Genomic DNA, 26,056 nt, shown 5'->3' with positions numbered 1-26,056 from the left:
TGTTTGCCCCCATTGCGTTTTGTTTTCTGGGGAAATGTTTGCCCGCATTGTGTTTCTTTTCTGGGGAAATGTTTGCCCGCATTGCGTTTCTTTTCTGGGGAAATGTTTGCCCGCATTGCGTTTCTTTTCTGGTGAAATGTTTGCCCGCATTGCGTTTCTTTTCTGGTGAAATGTTTGCCCGCATTGCAGTAATTTTCTGGTGAAATGTTTGCCCACATTGCAGTAATTTTCTGGTGAAATGTTTGCCCGCATTGCAGTAATTTTCTGGTGAAATGTTTGCCCGCATTGCGTTTCTTTTCTGGTGAAATGTTTGCCCGCATTGCAGTAATTTTCTGGTGAAATGTTTGCCCGCATTGCAGTAATTTTCTGGTGAAATGTTTGCCCGCATTGCAGTAATTTTCTGGTGAAATGTTTGCCCGCATTGCAGTAATTTTCTGGTGAAATGTTTGCCCGCATTGCGTTTATTTTGTACTGACATGTTGCCCGCATTGCGTTTATTTTGTACTGACATGTTTGCCCGCATTGCGTTTATTTTGTACTGACATGTTTGCCCGCATTGCGTTTATTTTGTACTGACATGTTTGCCCGCATTGCGTTTCTTTTCTGGTGAAATGTTTGCCCGCATTGCGTTTCTTTTCTGGGAAAATGTTTGCCCGCATTGCGTTTCTTTTCTGGGGAAATGTTTGCCCGCATTGCGTTTCTTTTCTGGTGAAATGTTTGCCCGCATTGCAGTAATTTTCTGGTGAAATGTTTGCCCGCATTGCAGTAATTTTCTGGTGAAATGTTTGCCCGCATTGCTTTTCTTTTCTGGTGAAATGTTTGCCCGCATTGCAGTAATTTTCTGGTGAAATGTTTGCCCGTATTGCGTTTATTTTGTACTGACATGTTTGCCCGCATTGCGTTTATTTTGTACTGACATGTTTGCCCGCATTGCGTTTATTTTGTACTGACATGTTAGCCCGCATTGCGTTTATTTTTTACTGACATGTTTGCCCACATTGCGTTTATTTTCTGGTGAAATGTTTGCCCGCATTGCGTTTCTTTTCTGGGAAAATGTATGCCGGCATTGCGTTTCTTTTCTGGGATAATGTTTGCCCGCATTGCGTTTCTTTTCTGGGAAAATGTTTGCCCGCATTGCGTTTCTTTTCTGGTGAAATGTTTGCCCGCATTGCAGTAATTTTCTGGTGAAATGTTTGCCTGCATTGCATTTATTTTGTACTGACATGTTTGCCCGCGTTGCGTTTATTTTGTACTGACATGTTTGCCCGCATTGCGTTTCTTTTCTGGTGAAATGTTTGCCCGCATTGCGTTTCTTTTCTGGTGAAATGTTTGCCCGCATTGCGTTTCTTTTCTGGTGAAATGTTTGCCCGCATTGCAGTAATTTTCTGGTGAAATGTTTGCCCGCATTGCAGTAATTTTCTGGTGAAATGTTTGCCCGCATTGCAGTAATTTTCTGGTAAAATGTTTGCCCGCATTGCAGTAATTTTCCGGTGAAATGTTTGCCCGCATTGCGTTTCTTTTCTGGTGAAATGTTTGCCCGCATTGCGTTTCTTTTCTGGTGAAATGTTTGCCCGCATTGCGTTTCTTTTCTGGTGAAATGTTTGCCCGCATTGCAGTAATTTTCTGGTGAAATGTTTGCCCGCATTGCAGTAATTTTCTGGTGAAATGTTTGCCCGCATTGCGTTTATTTTCTGGTGAAATGTTTGCCCGCATTGCAGTAATTTTCTGGTGAAATGTTTGCCCACATTGCAGTAATTTTCTGGTGAAATGTTTGCCCGCATTGCGTTTATTTTGTACTGACATGTTTGCCCGCATTGCGGTAATTTTGTACTGACATGTTGCCCGCATTGCGTTTATTTTGTACTGACATGTTAGCCCGCATTGCGTTTATTTTGTACTGACATTTTTGCCCGCATTGCGTTTATTTTTTACTGACATGTTTGCCCGCATTGCATTTATTTTCTGGTGAAATGTTTGCCCGCATTGCGTTTATTTTCTGGTGAAATATTTGCCCGCATTGCGTTTCTTTTCTGGGAAAATGTTTGCCCGCATTGCGTTTTTTTTCTGGGAAAATGTTTGCCCGCATTGCGTTTCTTTTCTGGGAAAATGTTTGCCCGCATTGCGTTTCTTTTCTGGTGAAATGTTTGCCCGCATTGCAGTAATTTTCTGGTGAAATGTTTGCCCGCATTGCATTTATTTTGTACTGACATGTTTGCCCGCATTGCGTTTATTTTGTACTGACATGTTGCCCGCATTGCGTTTATTTTGTACTGACATGTTGCCCGCATTGCGTTTATTTTGTACTGACATGTTGCCCGCATTGCGTTTATTTTGTACTGACATGTTGTCCGCATTGCGTTTATTTTGTACTGACATGTTGCCCGCATTGCGTTTATTTTGTACTGACATGTTTGCCTGCATTGCGTTTATTTTGTACTGACATGTTGCCCGCATTGCGTTTATTTTGTACTGGCATGTTTGCCCACATTGCGTTTATTTTGTACTGACATGTTGCCCGCATTGCGTTTATTTTGTACTGACATGTTTGCCCACATTGCGTTTATTTTGTACTGACATGTTTGCCCGCATTGCGTTTATTTTGTACTGACATGTTTGCCCGCATTGCGTTTATTTTGTACTGACATGTTTGCCCGCATTGCGTCTATTTTGTACTGACATGTTTGCCCACATTGCGTTTATTTTGTACTGACATGTTTGCCCGCATTGCGTTTATTTTGTACTGACATGTTTGCCCGCATTGCGTTTATTTTGTACTGGCATGTTTGCCCGCATTGCGTCTATTTTGTACTGACATGTTTGCCCACATTGCGTTTATTTTGTACTGACATGTTTGCCCGCATTGCGTTTATTTTGTACTGACATGTTTGCCCGCATTGCGTTTATTTTGGGGTAACTGTTACTGCATTTATTATTTAATGGTCATAGATGGCTGTTTGCTACTTTGTGGTTACGGTATACTATTAGCATCACACAGTTTCTGCACACCCATGATGCAAAGTCTCGTTTGTCCACATCATGGCGTAAACATCATTACACTGGCCATGTAGAGGGGAACAGCAACAGCCAATGGCTTTTCCTGTGCCTCCCCCCCCAAATATGTTGATACAGTGTATCAAAGAACAAGTTGCTACAAGGTGCATACAGGTATAAATATTAAGAACACATACCAGAGGTCTCCCTGCTTGAAACTCCGCCTCCCTGCCATCAAAACTCCCCCCATCATTGGCTGTTCTAATCACAAGTACAGAGCCAGGGGCACATCATGTCAGGCACTTCCTAACCAGGGCCGGCCTTTGACCTGAGCGACCGGTGCGATCGCTCAGGGCGCCGGCTTCCAGGGGGCGCTCCTCTCCCCTGGCTGCGTGTTTTTGCGGCCCCGGCTGGGTACTCCCTCTCCGCCCCCTGGTGCCGCTGCTGGGGGTGATGTGCGTGCGCCGTGATGGAGGGGGGAGCCGCGGGGAGGGCAGCCCGACCTCTATCTCCCTTCCTCTCCGGGCCACCCTCTGTGCTCAGTGCTCCCCCCTCCGATGCAGACTGCAGCAGAAAGAACTCACCTCCCTGGTTCCGATCGCCGGCGCCTCTCACTTGCCGCTGGTATCTTCTACATTAGTTACTGATGCACACTAAACTTCCTGCTTAACAGGAAGTTTAGTGTGTATCGGTAAACTATGTAGAAGAGAGTAGACCAGAGTAGACCAGCGTCAAGTGAGAGGCGCCGGCGATCGGAACCAGGGAGGTGAGTTCTTTCTGCTGCAGTCTGCATCGGAGGGGGGAGCACTGAGCACAGAGGGTGGCCCGGAGAGGAAGGGAGGGAGAGGTCGGGCTGCCCTCCCCGCGGCTCCCCCCTCCACTATGCGGGGGGGGCACCTACCTACCTTATACTGGGGGCAGCTACCTATCTAACCTATACTGGGGGCAGCTACCTATCTAACCTATACTGGGGGGCACCTACCTAATCTAACCTACGCTGGGGGGCAGCTACCTATCTAACCTATACTGGGGGCGGCTACCTATATAGCCAATACTGGGGGCACCTACCTATACTGGGGGGCACCTACCTACCTAACCTAACCTGGGGGGCAGCTACCTATCTAACCTATACTGGGGGCAGCTACCTATCTAACCTATACTGGGGGGCACCTACCTATCTAACCTATACTGGGGGCAGCTACCTATCTAACCTATACTGGAGGCAGCTATCTAATATATACTGGGGGCAGCTACCTATCTAACCTATACTGGAGGGCACCTACCTATCTAACCTATACTGGGGGGCAGCTACCTATCTAACCTATACTGGGGGTGGCTACCTATATAGCCAATACTACGGGCACTTACCTATACTGGGGGGCAGCTACCTATCTAACCTATACTGGGGGGCAGCTACCTATCTAACCTATACTGGGGGCGGCTACCTATATAACCAATACTGGGGGCACCTACCTATACTGGGGGGCAGCTACCTATCTAACCTATACTGGGGGGCAGCTACCTATCTAATCTACACTGGGGGGCAGTTACCTATCTAATCTATACGGGGGGCACCTACCTATCTAATCTATACTGGGGGGCAGCTACTTATCTAACCTATACTGGGGGCACCTACCTATCTAACCTATACTGGGGGCAGCTACCTATCTAATCTATACTGGGGGCATCTACCTATCTAATCTATACTGGGGCAGCTACCTATCTAACCTATGTTGCAGGTACCTACCTATCTAACCTGTACTGGGGGCACCTACCTATCTACCTACACACTACTAAGCCCCCCCCATTAGTGTATGTGTGTGGTGCGCTCACACGCGAAGAGGATGAATGGGGGGGGGGGCACCAAAATCTGGTTCGCTCAGGGCGCTGTGAAACCTAAGGCCGGCCCTGTTCCTAACTACAGGAGCCTGCATGGAACACACTTTATTAAGTGTTCCTAGCATGCTATGCATAGCAGGCTTACTACGTAGGATGGAGAGATTTGTCTCCATCATGTGGCGGAAATTGGTATTGCGGCCATTAGAGCAAAAAAAGTGCAATATAGTGCTAAAAATAATTAATCATATCTAAAAAAAAAAAAAAAAGTGTATTTAGCGAAAAATAATAAATCTAAAATTTAAAATTTCATCTATATAAGTAAAGATACACTAGTGCTGGAAGTGGACTGAAGTGCTGCCAAAAAAATTGATGGACAAAAGTATAGAAACATAAAAAAAAGAAGAATCATTATCCTTGCTGGAAGGTTGCTAAAGTGTACGAAGGATGTGTACATGTAAGGATTTTCCTCTCCACGTATATACGAAAGGAGCATTTCTCTATACTTGTATTTCTATTTGCTCTATTGTACTTCTTTTTGTACAGCATCTTGCTCATCCTCTCTGCCCATTAGTCTTTTGCCAAGTTACTCAGACCAATACAAAGGTATCATCCTCTGTATTATTTCTCCGAAACCTGAGGAATTGGCTGTAGGGTAGAGATTGGGTTACATGATTGGGGTGAAAACTTGATCTATGCAAGAGAGCATTTGAGGCGGTGGGTTTCTGAAAACCTCGTATTTCTAACACAAGGCCCAGGAAGGCAATCCTTTCTTGATCAATTGTGTCAGTAAAAGCCATGTTCATCGTGTTGTTATTTATGTACATTAAAAAGTCATTAAAGGTTGCACAAGTCCCAGACCAAAACACCAGGACGTCGTCCACATACCTAAGTTGTGCGCGAAACAGATTAGCGTCGGTATGGATATCCTGTATTGTTCTTCCCACCAAGCAAGGAAAATGTTTTCACAGGTGCAGGATACCGCTGTACCCATTGCGGTCCCTGAGACCTGCCAGTACCAGTTCCTATCGAAGAGGAAGGCATTATGAGTTAAGACAAAAGTGAGGCATTCACATATGAAGTCCTTAAAGAGAACCCGGGGTGGGTTTGAAGAATATTATCTGCATACAGAGGCTGGATCTGCCTATACAGCCCAGCCTCTGTTGCTATCCCAAACCCCCCTAAGGTCCCCCTGCACTCTGCAATCCCTCATAAATCACAGCCGTGCTGCTGACAAACAGCTTGTCAGAGCTGGCTGTGTTTATCTCTATAGTGTCAGTCTGCTGCTCTCCCCGCCTCCTGCAGAACTCCAGTCCCCGCCTGCATCCCTTCCCTCCCTGCTGATTGGAGGGAAGGGACGGGGGCAGGGACCAGAGCTATGCAGGAGGCGGGGGAGCAGCTGAGACTGACACTACAGATGTAAACACAGCCTCACAGCATGGCTGTGATTTATGAGGGATTGCAGAGTGCAGGGGGACCTTAGTGGGGTTTGGGATAGCAACAGAGGCTGGGCTGTATAGGCAGATCCAGCCTCTGTATGCAGATAACATTCTTTAAACACACCTCGGGTTCTCTTTAAACTCATCACTTTTGTCGGTCCTATCCAAGAAATCCCTTACTGCTAACACCCCCAAATCATAGGGAATATGACTGTAAAGGCTCTCTACATTGATGGTGGCCAGCATATCACCCTGGATCCACGTGAGATGCTCTAGACCCACAAGGACATCTAATGTGTCAGCTAGAAGGTATTTCATCCAGTAGGGGTCTAAGGATGTGGTCCAGATATCTGGACAACCTCTCGGTAACTGACCCCATGCCAGAGACAATGGGGCAGCCTGATTGGTCCGGGACTTGTGCACCTTGGGTATGTGGTACCACGCTGGTTTAATAGGGTATTCTGGTAGCAAATCTCCAACCAGTTTAGGATTTAGTAGCCCTCTCTTCGCCCCTTTCCGTAGAAGGGATCTCAAGCGGTTTTGAAAAGAAAGTGTGGGGTTTCTACTTGCGTTATATATACTAGAGTCCTGTAATTGTCTCAAGGCCTCTGTCTTATACTGCTCTTCAGTCATAATGGCAATTGTCCATCCTTTATCTGCACGTTTTATCTGGAGGTCAGGTCTTCTCTGTAACCATTTTAAAGCTCTTTCTTCTTGTACTGTCAAAGTTTTAGAAGATTGTGGATACATTTTTGCTTTAAGGTCCTTTCCATAATTTTCTGGAAAATATCCAGGCTTGATCCAGGTTGTATAGGAAATAGTGCCACTGACTTACAAGCTTTAAAGTTGGTTTGCAGACGTTGTGATAGTAATTGTTTGGATTGTTCGTCTTCTAGTTCTTTGAGTATTTCCAGGTTCACCAAGTCCTGATGGTCCCACTTTATTCCAGGGCTGAACCCTAGCAGGCTTACCAAGGTGTTGTCCCGACCCATATTCTCACGTTTGTTAGTGATGTAATCTCTCTGTGCAATTTGTGATTGTATATTTTATCTCACATTTTTGTATAAATCTATCTTGAATTGAGCAAAGTCAAAGCCCGTGGTGATACTGAAGTTAAAGGGGAACTTCAGCCTAAACAAATATACTGTCATCAAGTTTCATTAGTTATGTTAATTAGAATAGATAGGTAATATAATCTCTTACCCACCCTGTTTTAAAAGAACAGGCAAATGTTTGTGATTCATGGGGGCTGCCATCTTTGTCATGGGGGCAGCCATCTTTTTGGTTGAAAGGAGGTGACAAGGAGAAGGAGACACAGTTCCAACTGTCCTGTGTCCTGATTACCCCTCCCAGCTGCACACGCTAGGCTTCAAATGTCAAATTCAAAATGTAAAAAAAAAAAAAAAATTGCACCAAAACAGCAGAAAGAGAACAACAACATCAGAAATCCCATCATGCTTTGCACAGCATCAGCGGAAAAAAGCCCGTGCAGTTTTCTTCTGTGCAGCTAAAAATGAGGCTTGTATAAGAGAAACAAAGTTCTGATGCTGTGAAACTGTTAAAGAAACAGCAAGCCTTTTCAGTGCTGCCGAGTCGATTTTTAGTGCGGAGGTTCACTTTAAGGCCCTTCTGTAGTAGAGGGATAGTACCCTCCAGAAGCTGGCAGTCTGTTAGATTCAATATCTCCAATTGCTTAGTACCAGCGTCTTGTAAGATCAATTCCTCCTCCGTTTGGAGTGTGAGGAGTTCCTCCCGTCTTCCCAGGAGATCCGTCTCCATTTCCTTTTTTGTCGCTTTCTTGCCTCTCCCCCTTTTTGTCCTCCGCCTAAAGGGCGGGTCTTCGAGTTTGTATCACTGGATTGGCCTTTCATTCCAGCCTTCTCGTTGTCCTCATCACTAGACTGACTCCGTTGTCCAATAAACCTTGCCTTTCTTGGGCGGTTTTGATGGTTTTGCCCTTTGCTAGTAGAAGAAACGCTTCAAGGCGTAAACCTCTTTATCTCTTTTGAACTTGCGTAACTTGCGTTCCTTAGTAGAATCTTGTACGACTGTCAGTTTCCGATCAATGCGTTTCAGTGATTTTATGTATGGTTCCCGAGTAACCAGACTTTGGTATTGTGTTTTAACAGTATCAATCTCCTTGAGAAATTTAAAGGATACCCGAACTGACATGTGACATGATGGGATAGACATGTGTATGTACAGTGCCTAGCACACAAATAACTATGCGGTGTTCCTTTTTTTCTTTCTCTGCCTTAAAGAGTTAAATATCAGGTATGCAAGTGGCTGACTCAGTCCTGACTCAGACAGGAAGTGACTACAGTGTGACCCTCACTGATAAGAAATTCCCCTTTTTTTTTACCTCTTTCTTGCTCTCAGAAGCCATTTTCTGCTAGGAAAGTGTTCTATAGTTGGCATTTCTTATCAGTGAGGGTCACACTGTAGTCACTTCCTGTCTGAGTCAGGACTGAGTCAGCCACTTGCATACCTGATATTTAACGCTTTCAGGCAGAGAAAGAAAAAAAGGAACACAGCAGTTATTTGTGTGCTAGGCACTGTACATAGATGGGTCTATCTCATCATGTCACATGTCAGTTCGGGTATCCTTTAAGATGTTCTTGCTTAGTACGTTCAAGTACTATAGCTTGTAAACGGGTAGCATGCTCTATATAAGCTCCTTTCCACTTCTTAACGAAATCCTCATCATCCTGGTATTCTGAGGGTTCAACATATCGCCTGAAACCCCTTGCTCTTATTTAATCATCTTTATATTGCTGCAATGTTTTTGTCCAAAATAACTTCACCTCCTTTTCACTTAACCGTTCCAGGTTCGTTTCTGTCACCCACCGTCTTATTAGCTGATGTAGATGCGGCAGGGTTCTTAAAGAGAACCAGAGACTAAGCACCCGCATGTATTTTACCTTATAAATCAGTGGGAACACGACAGTAAACACCTATTCTGCTCTTTGTTTCATTGTTCTCTGTTTAATCTGCCTGTTATCACCTCTGATAAGAAACCCCGACTGAGCATTCAGTCTGGCTTTGCTACAGAATGATTATAGCTGAGTCTGTCTTCTCTGGTGTCTTTTCAAGCCCCTTGTGGCTCTGCTATAATGACTTAGCAATAATCATTCCCGGCAAAGCTAGACTGAATGCTCAGTCTGGGATTCTTATCACAGCTGATAACAGACGCTTTTAGCAGTGAGGATGAAACAGAGAGAAGGGTAGGTGTTTTCTCTAATGTTCCCACTGATATATATGGTAAAATACATGAGGGTGCTTCGTCTCTGGTTCACTTTAAAGAACGTTTTTAGGTCACTTCTGCCATTTTCTACTGCCACCCCCTCCTGTTTATCTCCGTTAAGCGAATCTTCGTTATCAGAGTCCAAGAATTCTACATCATCTCTGGTTGTCATAACTGCGTGCTCAAGCGTACATCATGCAATTGTCGTGAAGGAGAAAAAGAGGAGGAAAACAGAGGCTCTGGCACTGCAGTGGGTCACATCTATGGGGAGGGGGTGGTAGATTTGCAGAGATCCGGATGGTCAAGCAACATAGGAGTGTGCTCAGGCAATGGATCAGTCTATACACAAAAGGAGAAGAAAAGCGCTGGCACTACTTTCAGTTGCTTTATTCACTATTCCACCAACGAACAAGTTGCTACAAGGTGCATACAGGTATAAATATTAAGAACACATGCCGGAGGGTATCTGCATAGAGGTGTGGCCCCTGTGGCAGGTTTTATATAGGGGAGACCAGTGGTGCTCACCGCCAGGTCGTGATCACGCTTACGCGTGGATTCACGACCATTTTGACGCATTCCGCCTCGGACACGAAAATCCGTGAATAGATTTTCAACCACGAAAATCTACTTCGGCTTCGCGTGAATGCGGACAGAAATCCGCATTCACGCTCGTGAAACCCGGCGCTGAAGTCGTGGTTTGCGGAAATGCGTCAAACTATGCGGAAGTGACACATTGCAGGCCAATCAGAGTGCCCCAGCCAGGCCCTACCAACCAATCACAGGAGGGGAGCTATGCCCTCCCCTCCTGAATATAAAGCGGCGGCCATGATGGAAAAGCTCTGTCCTTGCTAGACTGTGGTGCTGAGAGGATTATCTCCAGGCCATTGTTGTTTGAGCAAGTGCATTTATTGTGTTAAAAACAAAGCCTTTTTTTTGCTAACACTGCTCTTATACTGTACACAGTTAGCTAGTCAGTGAGTGATTGCTGTAGTTAGTTGTAGTCAGTGTAGTGTAGTGGGAGTGTGGGAGTCTAGTGATTATTTAACTGTGTGTAGTGCTGTGCAGGCAGGTTCAGTGCTGCAGTGTAGTGGGAGTGGGGATTATCTGTGTGTAGAGTGCAGGCAGGCAGGTTAGTGCAACTGCAGTGTTCACTTGTATATCCCAGTGACAGTTATACACTTGTACTATTTGCAGGCAGCCAGTCACACCGCCGGCGCCGCCACTCTCTGCCAGCGCTGTTCATTCATTCTGTCAGTGACCTTGTGCCGTGCCCAGTGCCCACTGCTCGCTCGCTCGCTGGCATATGAGCATCTCATTACACAGTGTGACATCCTTGTGTGCCCACTGTATCCTTCAGTAGAGTGACCAGACGTCCCGGATTGCCCGGGACACGTCCCGGATTCGGGGTCCGCTGTCCCAGGCTTAATGAGGTCCCGGGAAACGTCCCGCTTTCAGCAGCGGGACGTCCCGGCCTCGGGACTCTGGCCACTCTCTCATCAATGAACTGGCAGCGGCGTCTATAGACGCCGTGCCAGTTCATTGCCCGCAGCCCCGCTCCAGCCTCCTCTTTCGGTGTCTGTTTCCGACACCAGCAGGCGAGCAGGGCTACGGCAAGATGGCTGCCGGAGCCCTGTACTGGAGACCTATTTGTGTCACTAGTACAGGGCTTCAGGCGCCATCTTGCCGTAGCCCTGTCAGCGCGGGAGAGAAGAGCAGGAGGAGGAAGACGGTCCCGGGACGGAGCAGCGCGCCAGAGGCCGGACACTTCTGCCAGGTGAGTAAATGCTTTCTTTTCCAGGTGAAATGTTTGCCCGCATTGTTTCTTTTCCAGGTGAAATGTTTGCCCGCATTGTTTCTTTTCCAGGTGAAATGTTTGCCCGCATTGTTTCTTTTCCAGGTGAAATGTTTGCCCGCATTGTTTCTTTTCCAGGTGAAATGTTTGCCCGCATTGTTTCTTTTCCAGGTGAAATGTTTGCCCGCATTGTTTCTTTTCTGGTGAAATGTTTGCCCGCATTGTTTCTTTTCTGGTGAAATGTTTGCCCGCATTGTTTCTTTTCTGGTGAAATGTTTGCCCGCATTGTTTCTTTTCTAGTGAAATGTTATTGTTTGCCCGCATTGTTTCTTTTCTGGCGAAATGTTTGCCTGCAGTGCGTTTCTTTTCTGGCGAAATGTTTGCCCGCAGTGCGTTTCTTTTCTGGCGAAATGTTTGCCGCATTGCGTTTCTTTTCTGGCGAAATGTTTGCCGCATTGCGTTTCTTTTCTGGTGAAATGTTTGGCCGCAGTGCGTTTCTTTTCTGGTGAAATGTTTGCCCGCAGTGCGTTTCTTTTCTGGCGAAATGTTTGCCCGCATTGCGTTTCTTTTCTGGCGAAATGTTTGCCCGCAGTGCGTTTCTTTTCTGGTGAAATGTTTGGCCGCAGTGCGTTTCTTTTCTGGTGAAATGTTTGGCCGCAGTGCGTTTCTTTTCTGGTGAAATGTTTGCCCGCAGTGCGTTTCTTTTCTGGTGAAATGTTTGGCCGCAGTGCGTTTCTTTTCTGGTGAAATGTTTGCCCGCAGTGCGTTTCTTTTCTGGTGAAATGTTTGCCCGCATTGCGTTTATTTTGTACTGACATGTTTGCCCGCATTGCGTTTATTTTGTACTGACATGTTTGCCCGCATTGCGTTTATTGTCTGGTGAAATGTTTGCCCGCATTGCGTTTATTTTGTACTAACATGTTGCCCGCATTGCGTTTATTTTGTACTGACATGTTTGCCCGCATTGCATTTATTTTATACTGACATGTTGCCTATTGCGTTTATTTTCTGGTGTCCGGGGTAACTGTTACTGCATTTATTATTTAATGGTCATAGATGGCTATGTTTGCTGCTTTGTGGTTACGGTATACTATTAGCATCACACAGTTTCTGCACACCCATGATACAAAGTCTCGTTTGTCCACATCATGGCATAAACACTGCTTTCTTATGCCTCGCTGTTACATCATTACGTTAGCTCCGCCCATACAATGTCATGGCCACGCCCATTTTTTCGGCGGGGCGCGCTGCGCGCGCCGCAGCCCCCCTCCCCCAGTCTTCACCGCTGCGTGCTCCTCACTCCTTCCCACTCTTCGCCGCGGCGCGCTATGCGCGCCGCCCGCCCCCCCCACGCCCCCCCCCCCCCCCCGTCCCAGGTTGGACCCACAAAAATATGGTCACTCTACCTTCAGTGACCTAGTTGTATATCCAGTGCCCACTGCTGTGCCCACTGCATCCTTCAGTGACCTTGTACTGTGGCCACTGCATCCTTCAGTGACCTAGTTGTATATCCAGTGCCCACTGCTGTGCCCACTGCATCCTTCAGTGACCTTGTACTGTGGCCACTGCATCCTTCAGTGACCTTGTACTGTGCCCACTGCATCCTTCAGTGACCTTGTACTGTGCCCACTGCATCCAGTGATTCATTACTAGCAACATGTCTGGCATGGTTTCGCGGGGTGAGAGGAAAGGGAGTTCAATTGCCTCAGCCACTTCTGGGACTGCTCCACGTCCAGGGAGAGGACGCCCAGCTGTACGTGGTCATGATGCAGCAGAAAAGGGGGCAGCCATGCCTGGGCCGAGTCAGCGGACGCCATTGTCCAAATATTTTAAAGTTTCTGGTCCCCGTGTTGTGGTTGAGCAAATGGAACCTGACGTACTCATGGACATCATGACTTCCTCCCAGACCTCTACTGTGAGCACCACTCCAAGCAGTAGCAGCAGCAGCCAACATCCCACGCTTGTTGTGACATCCACCCCAGCACCCACTGGTCAGCAGCCCTCCCAGGATGACAGCGTTCTGTCCCTCAGTCCGGCATCTGGGAACCTGCTGATGCAAGAAGCTCAGGACTTACTGGGGACTGATGTGGCAGAGATTGAGATCGGGCCACAATCACAAGCGTTGTTGAGTTCTGGTGATGAAGAAGAGGGGTCTGTGTCTGGGGATGTAGGGACAGAAGAGGAGGCGGGGGAGTCAGAGGAAGAGCTGGATTATGATGATGCTGCTGATTATGACGACGTTGTGGACCCTAACTATGTGCAGCCTGCTGAGTCCGTGGAAGAATGGTCAGAGCAGGATGACGAGTCACCTCGGCCTAGGCAAGGATATCGCCATATGTCAGGCAGGGGCATCGGCAGCAGTGGGCGTGAAGGAAGTAGACAGGACACTGCTTCAGCCGGCACCACCACCATGCAACCGCCGGCAACTACTACCACACATTGCTCCGCTGCACCCTCTGCTAGTGGGGGCCGCGGTAAATTAAAGTCACCAGTGTGGGATTGCTTTGAGGAATGTACTGATGACAAAAGGTATGCGGTGTGCAGGTTATGCAGCAAAAGATTGAGCCGTGGGAAAAGTCTGAGCAAGATGGGTACCTCATCCCTCCAGGGCCACCTGAGAAGCCGCCACTGCCGCGAGTATGCGGACTTTAAGAGGAAGCAGGCACTGCTGGCAGGGGTTCCTGAGAGCAGAAGGCCCACCAGCGCAGCAGCATCCTCCCTCCCTCAGGGTCGTGAATCCCCCACAGCAGCAGCAGTAGTAGCACGCAAGCGCTCTTCCACCTCGGCTGCTCAGGACACAGACATTGAGGCTGGCAGCCAGTGTTCGTCTCTCTCCTCTGTCTCCCCTGCATCCCAGCGTCGTCAGACTCTGCTGAGCGACACCTTTCAGGGTCTGACCAAGCCTCTGCCTCCAAGCCACAGGCGGATCCGCAAACTAAATGGCTTGCTGGCCCGGGCCATGGCATCACAGCTGCTTCCCTACTCCCTGGTGCAGGAGGGGAGCGCCATGCGGACGCTGCTCCAATTTGGCATCCCCGAGTGGCAAGTCCCCAGTCGCCACTATTTCAGCAGGAGCGCGATCCCAGCACTCCACAAGTTTGCGGTGGAAAACGTGGCCCGTTCCCTGGACTACTCTGTGGGCAAGCGGGTCCACGTGACCATGGACTCATGGAGTAGCAGATTTGGGACAGGTCGCTACCTGTCCTTTACGGCCCACTGGGTGACACTGATGGAAGGGAGGGAGGACAAGAGCGCATCAGCCCAGCTAGTGGTGCCACCACGCGGGATCAGGGGGGATGCAGAAGGGTCCTGTCACGACACTCCCTCAGCACCCGGAAAGCAAGCCCGCCTCGGCAGCAGCAGCGCCAAGCCTCGGCACTGCCAAGCCCTTTTAAAATTGGTGACCCTGGGGAAGGAGAGGCTTACGGCCACCAACGTCCTGGCCGCCCTCAGGAAGCAGGAGCGGAGGTGGCTGACCCCCAGAGGCCTGGAAGTGGGGTATGTGGCAGCCGATAACGGGGCCAACCTGGTGGCAGCAGTGCAGCAGGGAAACCTCCAGCACATCCCCTGCTTGGCCCACGTGCTTAATCTTGTGGTGCAGCGCTTCTTGCGCACCTACCAGGGGATGAGCGAGCTGCTGCAGGATGCCCGGGCGGTGGTACGCTTTTTCCGCCTGTCAGCCACTGCCTCTGCACTCTTGTCCACCTTACAGCAGCAGTATGGAAGGCCACAACACCGGCTGATCATCGACATGCCAGTTCGCTGGAATTCGACTCTGGCCATGTTGGAGCGGCTGTGTCAGCACAGGCTGGCTCTTAGGGCCTACATGCTAGACCCAAGTGTCCCCAGCAACCAGCAAGTCCCAATGATTACTGCCACTCAGTGGACACTGATGCAGCAACTATGCCTGGTGCTGAGTCCCTTCCTGGAGGCAACCAAGATGGTCAGTGAGGAGCGGGCCTCTGTGTGCCAGTGGGTACCCTTGGTTTGTCTACTGGAGCAGGCAATGGACAATTTAATTGAGCGTGGGGATGAAGCCCTGAGGCAGTTGGAAGAACAGGAGCAGATGGCAGCACAGTCCAGCTCAGAGGAGGGCTCACACCAGGTAGTGGAAGAGTTGGAGGTCCCTAACCTGAATGAGGAGGAGGAGGAGGAGCAGAGTGCAGCAGGCGTTGTACGTGGATGGCGGTTTGAGGAGGACAACGACATGGCACAGGAAGAGGACAGGCATGCGTTATGGGACAATGGCGAGGACGAGGAAGATCTTGCTGGCAGGGCCCACTTGTTTCCCATGGCTGTGCACATGTTGCGCTGCCTTCGCAGGGACCCCCGGGTGATCCAGATGCGTTCAAGGGAGGACATCTGGATTACCTTGATGCTTGATCCCCGTCTGAAGGGGAAGCTGGGAGACTTAATGACGCCATCCACCACCGAGCAACGCACAAGGGAGTTGAAGGAGGCCCTTGTGCGCAGACTACTGGAAGCATTCCCCCAGCCTTCCACCCCCACTGTAACTGCTCTGCCAAGCCAGCAAGAGGTGCCTGCCATTGCCACTAGCAGCACAACAACAACCACCAGCAGCAGCAGCAACTGGCGCCCCGGAGACCTGAAGAGCCTAAGCAAGAGCCTGTATGCAGTGCAGCAGCCCAGAACAGAGGTGCCCGCCACAGCATCCACCACCAACCAGCACAAGCAACGACTGACCAGTGTGACCACCATGGTGTCTGACTATATGGGGTCATCCAGTGGGATCAATGACACCGACAGCCCCGTGGACCCCTTGGAGTACTGGGTCAAGAGACTGGACATCTGGAGCGAGCTTTCCCAGTACGCCCTGGAACTCCTATCCTGCCCTCCTTGCAGTGTCCTCTCAGAGAGATGCTTTAGTGCGGCCGGTGGCGTGGTCACAGAGAAGCGCTCTCGGCTCTCCCACGCCTCTGTGGACAAACTCACCTTCCTGAAAATCAACCAGGCTTGGGTGGAAGGTGAGTTCCTGGCCCCTATTGTCGGACACAGGGGGACATGAAGTGGCTGCTGCATGTGCTGTTGTTAACTATGCCTGCCTTTATAAAGACATTTACTACCTGCCTAGTGCCTACCTTGGTTAATTTTTTGGTGTTATGGTACTACTACCAGTAAGTTGCCATGGTCCTCCTTCTGAGCTTTGTCCTCCTGACTCAGTCGCTACTACACTCTGCGTTCACACTGCCCGGGTCGCCGGGTGCATTTAATTTTTTGGCCAGCACTATGACGCTGTGCTACTACTACTGTGCTGCTGAACTGACCGCCCGCTTTGTCCTCCTGACTCGGTCGCTACTACACTCTGCGTTCACACTGCCCGGGTCGCCGGGTGCATTTAATTTTTTGGCCAGCACTATGACGCTGTGCTACTACTACTGTGCTGCTGCTGCTGAACTGACCGCCCGCTTTGTCCTCCTGACTCAGTCGCTACTACACTCTGCGTTCACACTGCCCGGGTCGCCGGGTGCATTTAATTTTTTGGCCAGCACTATGACGCTGTGCTACTACTACTGTGCTGCTGCTGCTGAACTGACCGCCCGCTTTGTCCTCCTGACTCAGTCGCTACTACACTCTGCGTTCACACTGCCCGGGTCGCCGGGTGCATTTAATTTTTTGGCCAGCACTATGACGCTGTGCTACTACTACTGTGCTGCTGCTGCTGAACTGACCGCCCGCTTTGTCCTCCTGACTCAGTCGCTACTACACTCTGCGTTCACACTGCCCGGGTCACCGGGTGCATTTAATTTTTTGGCCAGCACTATGACGCTGTGCTGCTACTACTACCACCAGTATGTTGCCGTGGTCCTTCTGTGCTGCTGAACTGACCGCCCGCATAGTCCTTCTCCTGACTCAGTCGCTACCACCACTGCACTCTGCGTTCACACTGCCCGTGTCCACTGACAACTCTGCTGCGATGTCATTGCTAATTGCTGCAAAAAAAAAATAAAAAAAAAATTACAAAAACCTCTCTGGAGCCTTTTTGCCATCAGCCACTCATCCTCCTCCAGCGGTACCTTCGCCGCCAAGTGCCATTGGAACTCGCCTTCACCTCTTTGACTGCTTAACGCGTATATCCCTTTTTAAAACCACTTATTACCAATTAATAGCCCCATTTAAAGTGTTGATTTCACTTTAAAATCCATTTTCTCTAGAAAAAATTTTTGGGGGGGAATTTTTTATGTTGAAGTTATGTTGCCCCTTATCACCTCGATAATCCATGCTATTTGGGGGACTGTAGCATGTATGGGGGCTTTGTTATTAACGTTAAAAGAAAATCCGCCTACGGGCGTGAATCCGCCATTCACGGGAAAAAATCCGCGTGGTTGCGTGGACGTGGACGAAAATCCGCATGCGGCGGGGCCGAATGCGGATTTTTTTTTGCAAGCACGCGGATTTCCGAATTCGTGGATGAGGCACATCCGAGCATCACTAGGGGAGACCACCAGGTCATTCAACAGAAGATTCCGTGAACATTTTAATTCAATTGAATCGGGCAAAAGGTCCACCAGAGTTATTGAACACATGAGAGAGGCTCATCAAGGGGATCCTACAAAATTGACCTTTGCTGGACTGATACAGATTCCACCCCCAAGACATGGGGGCAATGGAGAAAAGGAGTTGAAGAGAGAAGAAGCTCTAATGATGAACTGATGCCATGGGTCCATTGAGCATGAACGATCACACTGACCTTTCATGTGTTTTTGGAACCGTGACTCCCCAAAAAAAAAGTTTTTCCATGGATATGGTTCTGATTTCATGAGTAAATTATGTTTAATGTTGGTTTCTTCCTTTCCCTTCCAGCTCCTATCCCGTTCTCCCCTCACCCATCCATTCCATCCCTCTTTCCTTTCCACCCTTCCCACCCACCATTTCAGGTATGTCCCCCTTTTTTCCATCTACTTGGGCATCCTTGTGCGTTATATAAATATATAATTTATTTGCTCTCAGGCATTCCCTGGTAACTATTGTCCTGTTTATAACAGGCGGAAATAGCCGACCCCGATCGTATCCACTCTACTGTGCAGGCACAAAGGACTTGCACCTGCACAGTAGAGCAGATACGATCGAGTTCAGCTATTTCCGCCTTACTCAAACTAAGAGCAACTAGTGCACCTGCGCAGGATTGCAGTAGGTAAAGATCTACCTCGCTGCACTTTGGGGGGTCCCGGCGACTGAACAGAGGGATGGAGAAGGACAGGGGAAGCCTTGTTAGGATCCAGAGGCTTCCCCCTCCCGAGGTAAGTATCCCCAGAGGGGCTTTTTTACATTACAGATTCTCTTTATTACAGAGTTCATGGTAGGTATATAGAGTGGGGTACAGTACTGTATTAGGCATATTTTTAACATTGGGCACAGGCTGTGCCTTTCCGAGCTCTTCTGGCCACAGCACCATGCACTTTTCATTGCACTGTGTTTCAAAGTACTGCCCGACTGCTCTTCTAATGTTAAGTAAAGCTATTGGATTTTTTTTTTTTAAACAACTAAAATCTGATTGTACAGAGGGGACTGACCTAGATGAAGACAACTTGGATGACGCATTGATTGAGGTCGTGTTCCACTCAATGTTTGGGAGAACGGCTTACACAACTATATCCTATTCATTACTTTCAGTGAATCCGAGATACATTTTTTCTCATTGCATAATTGGGTTCCTTTCATATAGTTTATAGGGCATTCCTCAAGCCAAATACTTTAGTTTTAATACTCTAATTGCCTATACAAAACTAAGCAAGCCTCGCCCACAGCTCCCCCAGCGCCTTGGCACTCAGACTCATGTAGCAAGGGCTTATGGGAGATCAGTCTGGGCAGGAGGAGTAGGTGTTAATAGCCAGAGATTTCAGAGGCAGAGGGGAGGAGGAGAGGGGAGTGAAGTTTTAACAGGCTGAGGGTTGGAGATACAGATCAGCTTGCCTGTATGTAATGATCACAAGCAGAACATGGCTGCTGTGTGATTGTATCACAGGAAGAAATAATCAACTTCTATTGAAGCAGTTTGCTGCTAATTTGCTGTGTAAACTATCTTAACTTTAGATAAGATATATAGACAAGTTACTTGTTATAGTTAGTTTTTCATCTTGGATCCGCTTTAACTAAAGGACCAGTACATTTAAACAAAATATTTATCACCATTTTTGTCATAAATGCAACTTTTAACCCTTCCATTCTTCAAATAGTATGGTCCAGCTGTAGTCTATGCAGCAGGGCATATCCCATTCACCCCAACCCCTCTCCTCTCTATAGTACAGAACAGGCTGCTAAGCAGACAGCCAAGCAGCTTGATTCTACAGCACACATGCTAAACTCGGGCCCGCAGGCCAAATCTTGCCCTCAGAGCCATTAAATTTGGCCCTCAAGGGGATCCCCCCCCTTTAAAATTATGTTTGGCCCACTCTAGACCACCAGGGAAGCTATATTGGAGGTGAAGCCCTAGAACACCAGTGAAGACTGTGTGTTATGGGGGAGGTAGGGGGAAAGCACTAAATACTAGGGAACTGTATAGGGGAGGGTGTGGGCCACCAGGGAACTGCATAGGGAAGGGTGGGAAGGCACTAGACACCAGGGAACTGTATAGGGGAGGGTGTGGGCCACCAGATACCAGGGAACTGCATAGGGAAGGGTGGGAAGGCACTAGACACCAGGAAACTGTATAGGGGAGGGTGGGGGGTACTAGACACCAGGGAACTGCATAGGATAGGGAGAGGGGCACTAGACACCAGGGAACTGTATAGAGAAGGGTGGGGGCCACTAGACACCAGGGAACTGTATAAGGGTGGGTGGGGGCCACTAGACACCAGGGAACTGTATAGGGTAGGGAGAGGGGCACTAGACACCAGGGAACTGTATAGGGTAGGGAGAGGGGCCACTAGACACCAGGGAACTGTATAGGGGAGGGTGGGGGCCAATAGACACCAGGGAACTGTAATAGGGGAGGGAGAGGGGCCACTAGACACCAGGGAACTGTATAGGGGAGGGAGAGGGGCACTAGACACCAGGGAACTGTATAGGGGAGGGAGAGGGCCACTAGACACCAGGGAACTGTGTAGGGGAGGGTGGGGGCCACTAGACACCAGGGAATTGCATAGGGGAGGGATCGGGACCAAGGACCATTGGACACCATGGAACTGTGTAGGAGTTGGAGGGGGGCAATTAAACACCAGGGAACTTTATAAGGTGGCCAGTAGACAATGAGGTTGGCCCTTGGCTAGGTCCTAGTGTTCAATTTTGGACAACCTTGTATTTGAGTTTGACACCCCTGTTCTACAGCTATTGTCATCCAAAACAAGTTATCCTAGACGTGTGTGCAGCTAAACCCTTAAGGCCCCCTTTCAAAATAGGGCATTTTCATTTCGTTGCCCTACCATTATTATTATTATTATTTTTTTTACCACAGGGTAACACTAAGGGCCTGAGCCCATTAACGCAGTTGTGCACAGTTGTGTCCACTTTTCAGCAACACATCAATGTTACAGATGCTTAAAAGCGGACACAACTGCGCTCAACTGCGTTACTGGGCTCAGGCCCTAAGCAATGAAAAGCTATAGGAAATTCCATACCTGCCGCAGTGCAATGCACCAGGAAGCGTGTAAAAAGAAACTGAGCGTTACATTCACGGCGACTGGAAGTCATGTAAGTCAATGGCGACGCATGTATTTTAAAAAAAAATTGCGTTCATGGTGCGCACAAGTTCATTTTTACCATACACTTCCGAGCGATTTGTTTTTTGGCCACAGGAAGCGAACACTAGAGAGCCTCACTTATAGTGACATAGAGACGAGGCACCCTCATGTATTTTACCATATATATCAGTGGGAACTTTAGAGAAAATGCCTACCATGCTTTCTGTTTCATTCTGCACTGCACAGCTTGCTTCAAATCAGCCCTGATAAAATCCCTGACTGAGCATTCAGTCTGGCTTTGCTATAATGACTTAGCTATAATGATTCCTGAGCAGAGCCAGCAGGGGGCAGGCTTGGACTTGAAAAGAAATGAGAGAACACAGACTGAGCTATAAATATTCCTGAGCAAAGCTAGACTGAAAGCTCAGTTGGGGATTTTATCAGGGCTGATTAGAAGCAAGCTGTGCAGTGCAGAATGAAACAGAAAGCAAGGTTTCTCTAATGTTCCCACTGATATATATGGTAAAATACACGAGTGTGCTTCGTCTCTGGTTCCCTTTAACCACTTGAGGACCCACCCTTTACCCCCCCTTAAGGACCAGCGCTGTTTGTTTGGATCTGTGCTGGGTGGGCTCTGCAGCCCCCAGCACAGATCCGCGGCCACACAGAGCGATCAGATCGCCCCCCTTTTTTCCCCCCTATGGGGATGATGTGCAGGGGGGGGTCTGATCGCTCCTACTTGCAGGCATTTTGCTGGGGGGGCACCTCAAAGCCCCCCTCCGCGGCGACATTCTCCCCCCTCCCTCTCCTACCTTCTCCCCCGGGAGATCTGGGCTGCACAGGACGCTATCCGTCCTGTGCAGCCAGTGACAGGACGTCCCCTGTCACATGGCGGCGATCCCCGGCCGCTGATTGGCCGGGGATCGCCGATCTGCCTTACGGCGCTGCTGCGCAGCAGCGCCGTACAAATGTAAACAAAGCGGATTATTTCCGCTTGTGTTTACATTTAGCTTGCGAGCCGCCATCGGCGGCCCGCAGGCTATTCACGGAGCCCCCCGCCGTGATTTGACAGGAAGCAGCCGCTCGCACGAGCGGCTGCTTCCTGATTAATCAGCCTGCAGCTGGCGACGCAGTACTGCGTCGCTGGTCCTGCAGCTGCCACTTTGCCGACGCACGGTATAAGCGTGCGGTCGGCAAGTGGTTAAAGAAAACCCAAGGTGAGAGGGATACGGAGGCTTCCATATTTATTTCCTTGAAAACAATACTAGTTGCCTGGCAGTCCTTTTGATCTACTGGTATAAGTAGAACCCTGGAACAAGCATATGGCTAATCCAGTAAAACCTGAGTCAGAGTACCTGATCAACTGAAGCGAGAGGGATATGGAGGCTGCCATATTTATTTCATTTTTAACAATACCAGTTGCCTGGCAGCCCTGTTGATCTGTGTGTGTACAGTAGTGTCTGAACCACACCAGAAACAAGCATGCAGCTAATCTTGTCAGATCTGACAATAATGTCAGAAACACCTGATCTGCTGCATGCTTTGTTCAGGGTCTGTGGCTGAAAGTATTAGAGGCAGAGGATCAGCAGGATAGCCAGGCAACTGGTATTGCTTGAAAGGAAATAGATATGGCAGCCTCCATATAACTCTCACTTCAGTTGTCCTTTAAAGTTTGGCTTGCAGCTAGAAGTCAGATTACTGCGCATTGCCACGGTAATCTCCAGAGCCTATTTTTAACGTTGTGGTGTGATGCAATCATCCAGGGGCGACACTGTAGTTGCCATTGGCAGGTTTTGATGTGCTGTATCAATTGTTATGTATAGAGTGCTTGGGGGGCCCCAATGTAAAACTTGCACCGGGCCCACAGCTCCTTAGCTACGCCACTGCAATCACCCGACCCCACTGCACCTATAACGCTGGTTTCTGATGTGAAACCGGCTTCAAAGGAGGGATCTGGTCCTCAGGAGTGGGGAAGCAGGAAACAGAATAACATGCAAGACCGTGTGAAGCCATTATGAGAGGAGCACACCTCCAGTTTATTGGAATATTGTGGAGACATGAATATTTAAAAAAAAGAAATAGGTATTGGAAGTGAATGACGACTCTTCATACTACATCACATGATGTTCTGATAAAAGCAGCAGCAAGTGGTGTCCTCCACAAGACAAGGTGGGTACTCCGTCCGTCTGTACTTCTCACTGATTGGTGACGGAGGTCTGATTGGACTATAGAGGAGGGAGGGGTTAAGGTTTACAGCGTTGGACGAATCGTGGGTAAAGGCAGACGTCTCGGATGTGGTGCCTGTTCAGGATCCACGTGAGGAATCTCTCCAGCCCCAGACCATAGCCTCCGTGCGGACATGTGCCAAACTTACGCTGCAAGAGAGAGACAGAAGAGATTACTACAGTGCTGTACTTCATGCACATATCCAGCTATAGCTTGCACCTGCATGGCTCCCCAATAGGTCAGGAATACTGCAGACAGGGCTGTGGAGTCAGTACAAAAATCATGCGACTCTTCAGTTAAAGAGACCTCCGATGCCAGGTACTCAAAACTGCTCCGGCTTAAAGAGACTCTAACAAAAATGTCATCCTTTTTTCTACTATCCTACAAGTTCCTAAACCTATTGTAATGTGCTCTGGCTTACTGCAGCACTTTCTACTATCACTGTCTCTGTAATAAATCAACTTATCTTTCCCCCTGTCGGATTTGTCGCCCTGTGTCTGGAAGGCTGCCAACTCTTCAGTGTTGTTGATCTGTTATGCCAGCCCCCCCCCCCCCCCTCCAGGCCCCCTCTATGCTCACTCCCGTGTGTGTTATTTAGATTAGGCAGCCTCTCTGCTCTCTCAGTGAGAGAGGAGCGCTTCACAAGCTGGATAAATCGTCCTCTGTTAGGCTGTGAAAGGAGCTGGGCTGTCACATGCTGAGGAATTACAGACACCGCAGAACTGTTTGCAGGAAGAAACAATCAGCCTGTCACTCTTCGGTGGATGAGAGCTGCAGGGGGAGGAAGGTAAACACACAAATGATCTCTTGAGATTCAATACAGCCTGCTTGTGTATGGATGTATTTTCTATGTGTGGACATACTGTACATCAACCTACTTCCGGTTTTGGTGGCCATTTTGTTTGTTTATAAACAAAAAACTTTTTAAAACTGTTTTTGACTACTTTTAATGCAGCGAAAAACAAAAGTTTGATTTCCTAAAACAGAAAGAATTTGCGATAAATCAGGTTGGAGTGAGCTTGAGATGTCTCCCAGAGCACCACTGCTGAATATATGCAAATTAAAGAGAACCCGAGGTGTGTTTAAAGAATGTTATCTGCATACAGAGGCTGGATCTGCCTATACAGCCCAGCCTCTGTTGCTATCCCAAACCCCCCTAAGGTCCCCCTGCACTCTGCAATCCCTCATAAATCACAGCCATGCTGTGAGGCTGTGTTTACATCTGTAGTGTCAGTCTCAGCTGCTCCCCCGCCTCCTGCATAGCTCCGGTCCCTGCCCCCGTCCCTTCCCTCCAATCAGCAGGGAGGGAAGGGATGCAGGCGGGGACTGGAGTTATGCAGGAGGCGGGGAGATCAGTAGACTGACACTATAGAGATAAACACAGCCAGCTCTGACATGCTGTTTGTCAGCAGCATGGCTGTGATTTATGAGGGATTGCAGAGTGCAGGGGGACCTTAGGGGGGTTTGGGATAGCAACAGAGGCTGCGCTGTATAGGCAGATCCAGCCTCTGTATGCAGATAATATTCTTCAAACCCACCTCGGGTTCTCTTTAACCATTGTTAATTAATGCAGCGGGGAGCGGCAAAATTGTGACAGAAGGGAATAGGAGATGTCCCCTAACGCACTGGTATGTTTACTTTTGTGGGATTTTAACAATACAGATTCTCTTTTAAGAGACACTAAAGCGGAAAAAAAAAATTATGATACAATGATTTGTATGTGTAGTACAGCCAAGAAATAAAACATTAGCAGCAGAGATATGGGTCTACTATTGTTTCCAGTACAGGAAGAGTTAAGAAACTCCAGTTATCTATGAAAAAGAGCCATTGAGCTCCACGACTTTCAAAGTTGCAGAGAGCTCTGTCTTCTGAAGCTTGTTATCTCAAGTGTCAGTCAATGTATTGTTTTGTTTCCTGCAGAGGACAGGTCAAAAGTTCACTAGCCTGCTCTGTAAAATCATTTAGAATGCTGAGTAGTGTGTAAACTGCAAATATTAGAGAATGATGCAATGTTATAAAAAACACTATATAACTGAAAATAAAAATGAGAATATTTTCTTTGCTACTAATATTCTAGTAATTATTCGTACTACACATACAATTCATAATATCATATCTTTTTCACTTCGGTGTGTCTTTAAACTCCTTAGTCTAATACTTACCAGGGCTGTGGAGCTGGTACAAAAAAAATAATAAAAAAAAAAATTCGACTCCTCAGTTTATGAAATCATCAACTCAGACTCCAGATATCCAAAACTTGCTCCGACTCCACGGCCCTGACTGCAATTATAAACTCTTACTACTTACATAGCAGACCCAAAACTGAATCTTGGTAACCATGGCTGTACTGGAAGTTTAAAAACCAACTGTAGTGAGAGGGATATGGAGGATGCTATATTTCTTTCCTTTTAAACAATGCAAATTGCCTGGCTGCCCTGCGGATTCTCTGCCTCTAATACGTTTAGCCATAGACCCTGAACAAGCGTGCAGCAGATCAGGTGTTTCTGACAAAAATCTGATAAGGCTAGCTACATGGGCACTACAACACAGGGGCTCATATGCAATTAACTTTTTCACCTATGAGAGAATTTAACGTCTTTTTTTTTTCCAGCACCCTGCAACTGATAAAAGTACCGAAAACTAGGTGAAAAAGTACTGTCAAAATTATTCTGACTATTTTCTTGCACGTGCAGCTGCCACATGGCACCTGCAGCCATCACATGACACCTGCAGCCATCACATGACACCTGCAGCCATCACATGACAAGTGCAGCCATCATATGACGCAATCAGATGCCTGCTGTGCTTGCAGAGACAATACTGTCGATTTGTTGACCTTTTAAAATAACAGTTTACCCAAGTATTCAGCATCTAATGGTACTGTGAAAAG

General features: G+C 48.1%; 1 protein-coding gene across 1 annotated transcript in view; it reads right to left on the bottom strand.

The window, feature by feature from the left end:
- Positions 1-22,944: 22,944 nt before the first annotated feature.
- Positions 22,945-26,056, bottom strand: part of NARS1 (asparaginyl-tRNA synthetase 1) — a 47,617-nt gene continuing 44,505 nt past the window's right edge. The window contains exon 15 of the mRNA XM_068271858.1: positions 22,945-23,315. Coding sequence (XP_068127959.1) covers positions 23,184-23,315 — 132 coding nt within the window. The 3' untranslated portion in view covers positions 22,945-23,183. The remainder of the gene's footprint in view (positions 23,316-26,056) is intronic.

This window comes from Hyperolius riggenbachi, chromosome 1 (genome assembly GCF_040937935.1).
Source record: "Hyperolius riggenbachi isolate aHypRig1 chromosome 1, aHypRig1.pri, whole genome shotgun sequence".
In the NCBI taxonomy this organism is placed as follows: Eukaryota; Metazoa; Chordata; class Amphibia; order Anura; family Hyperoliidae; genus Hyperolius; species Hyperolius riggenbachi.
The sequence above is the reverse complement of the archived record's forward strand: the minus strand, read 5'-3'. Positions and strand labels throughout refer to the sequence as shown.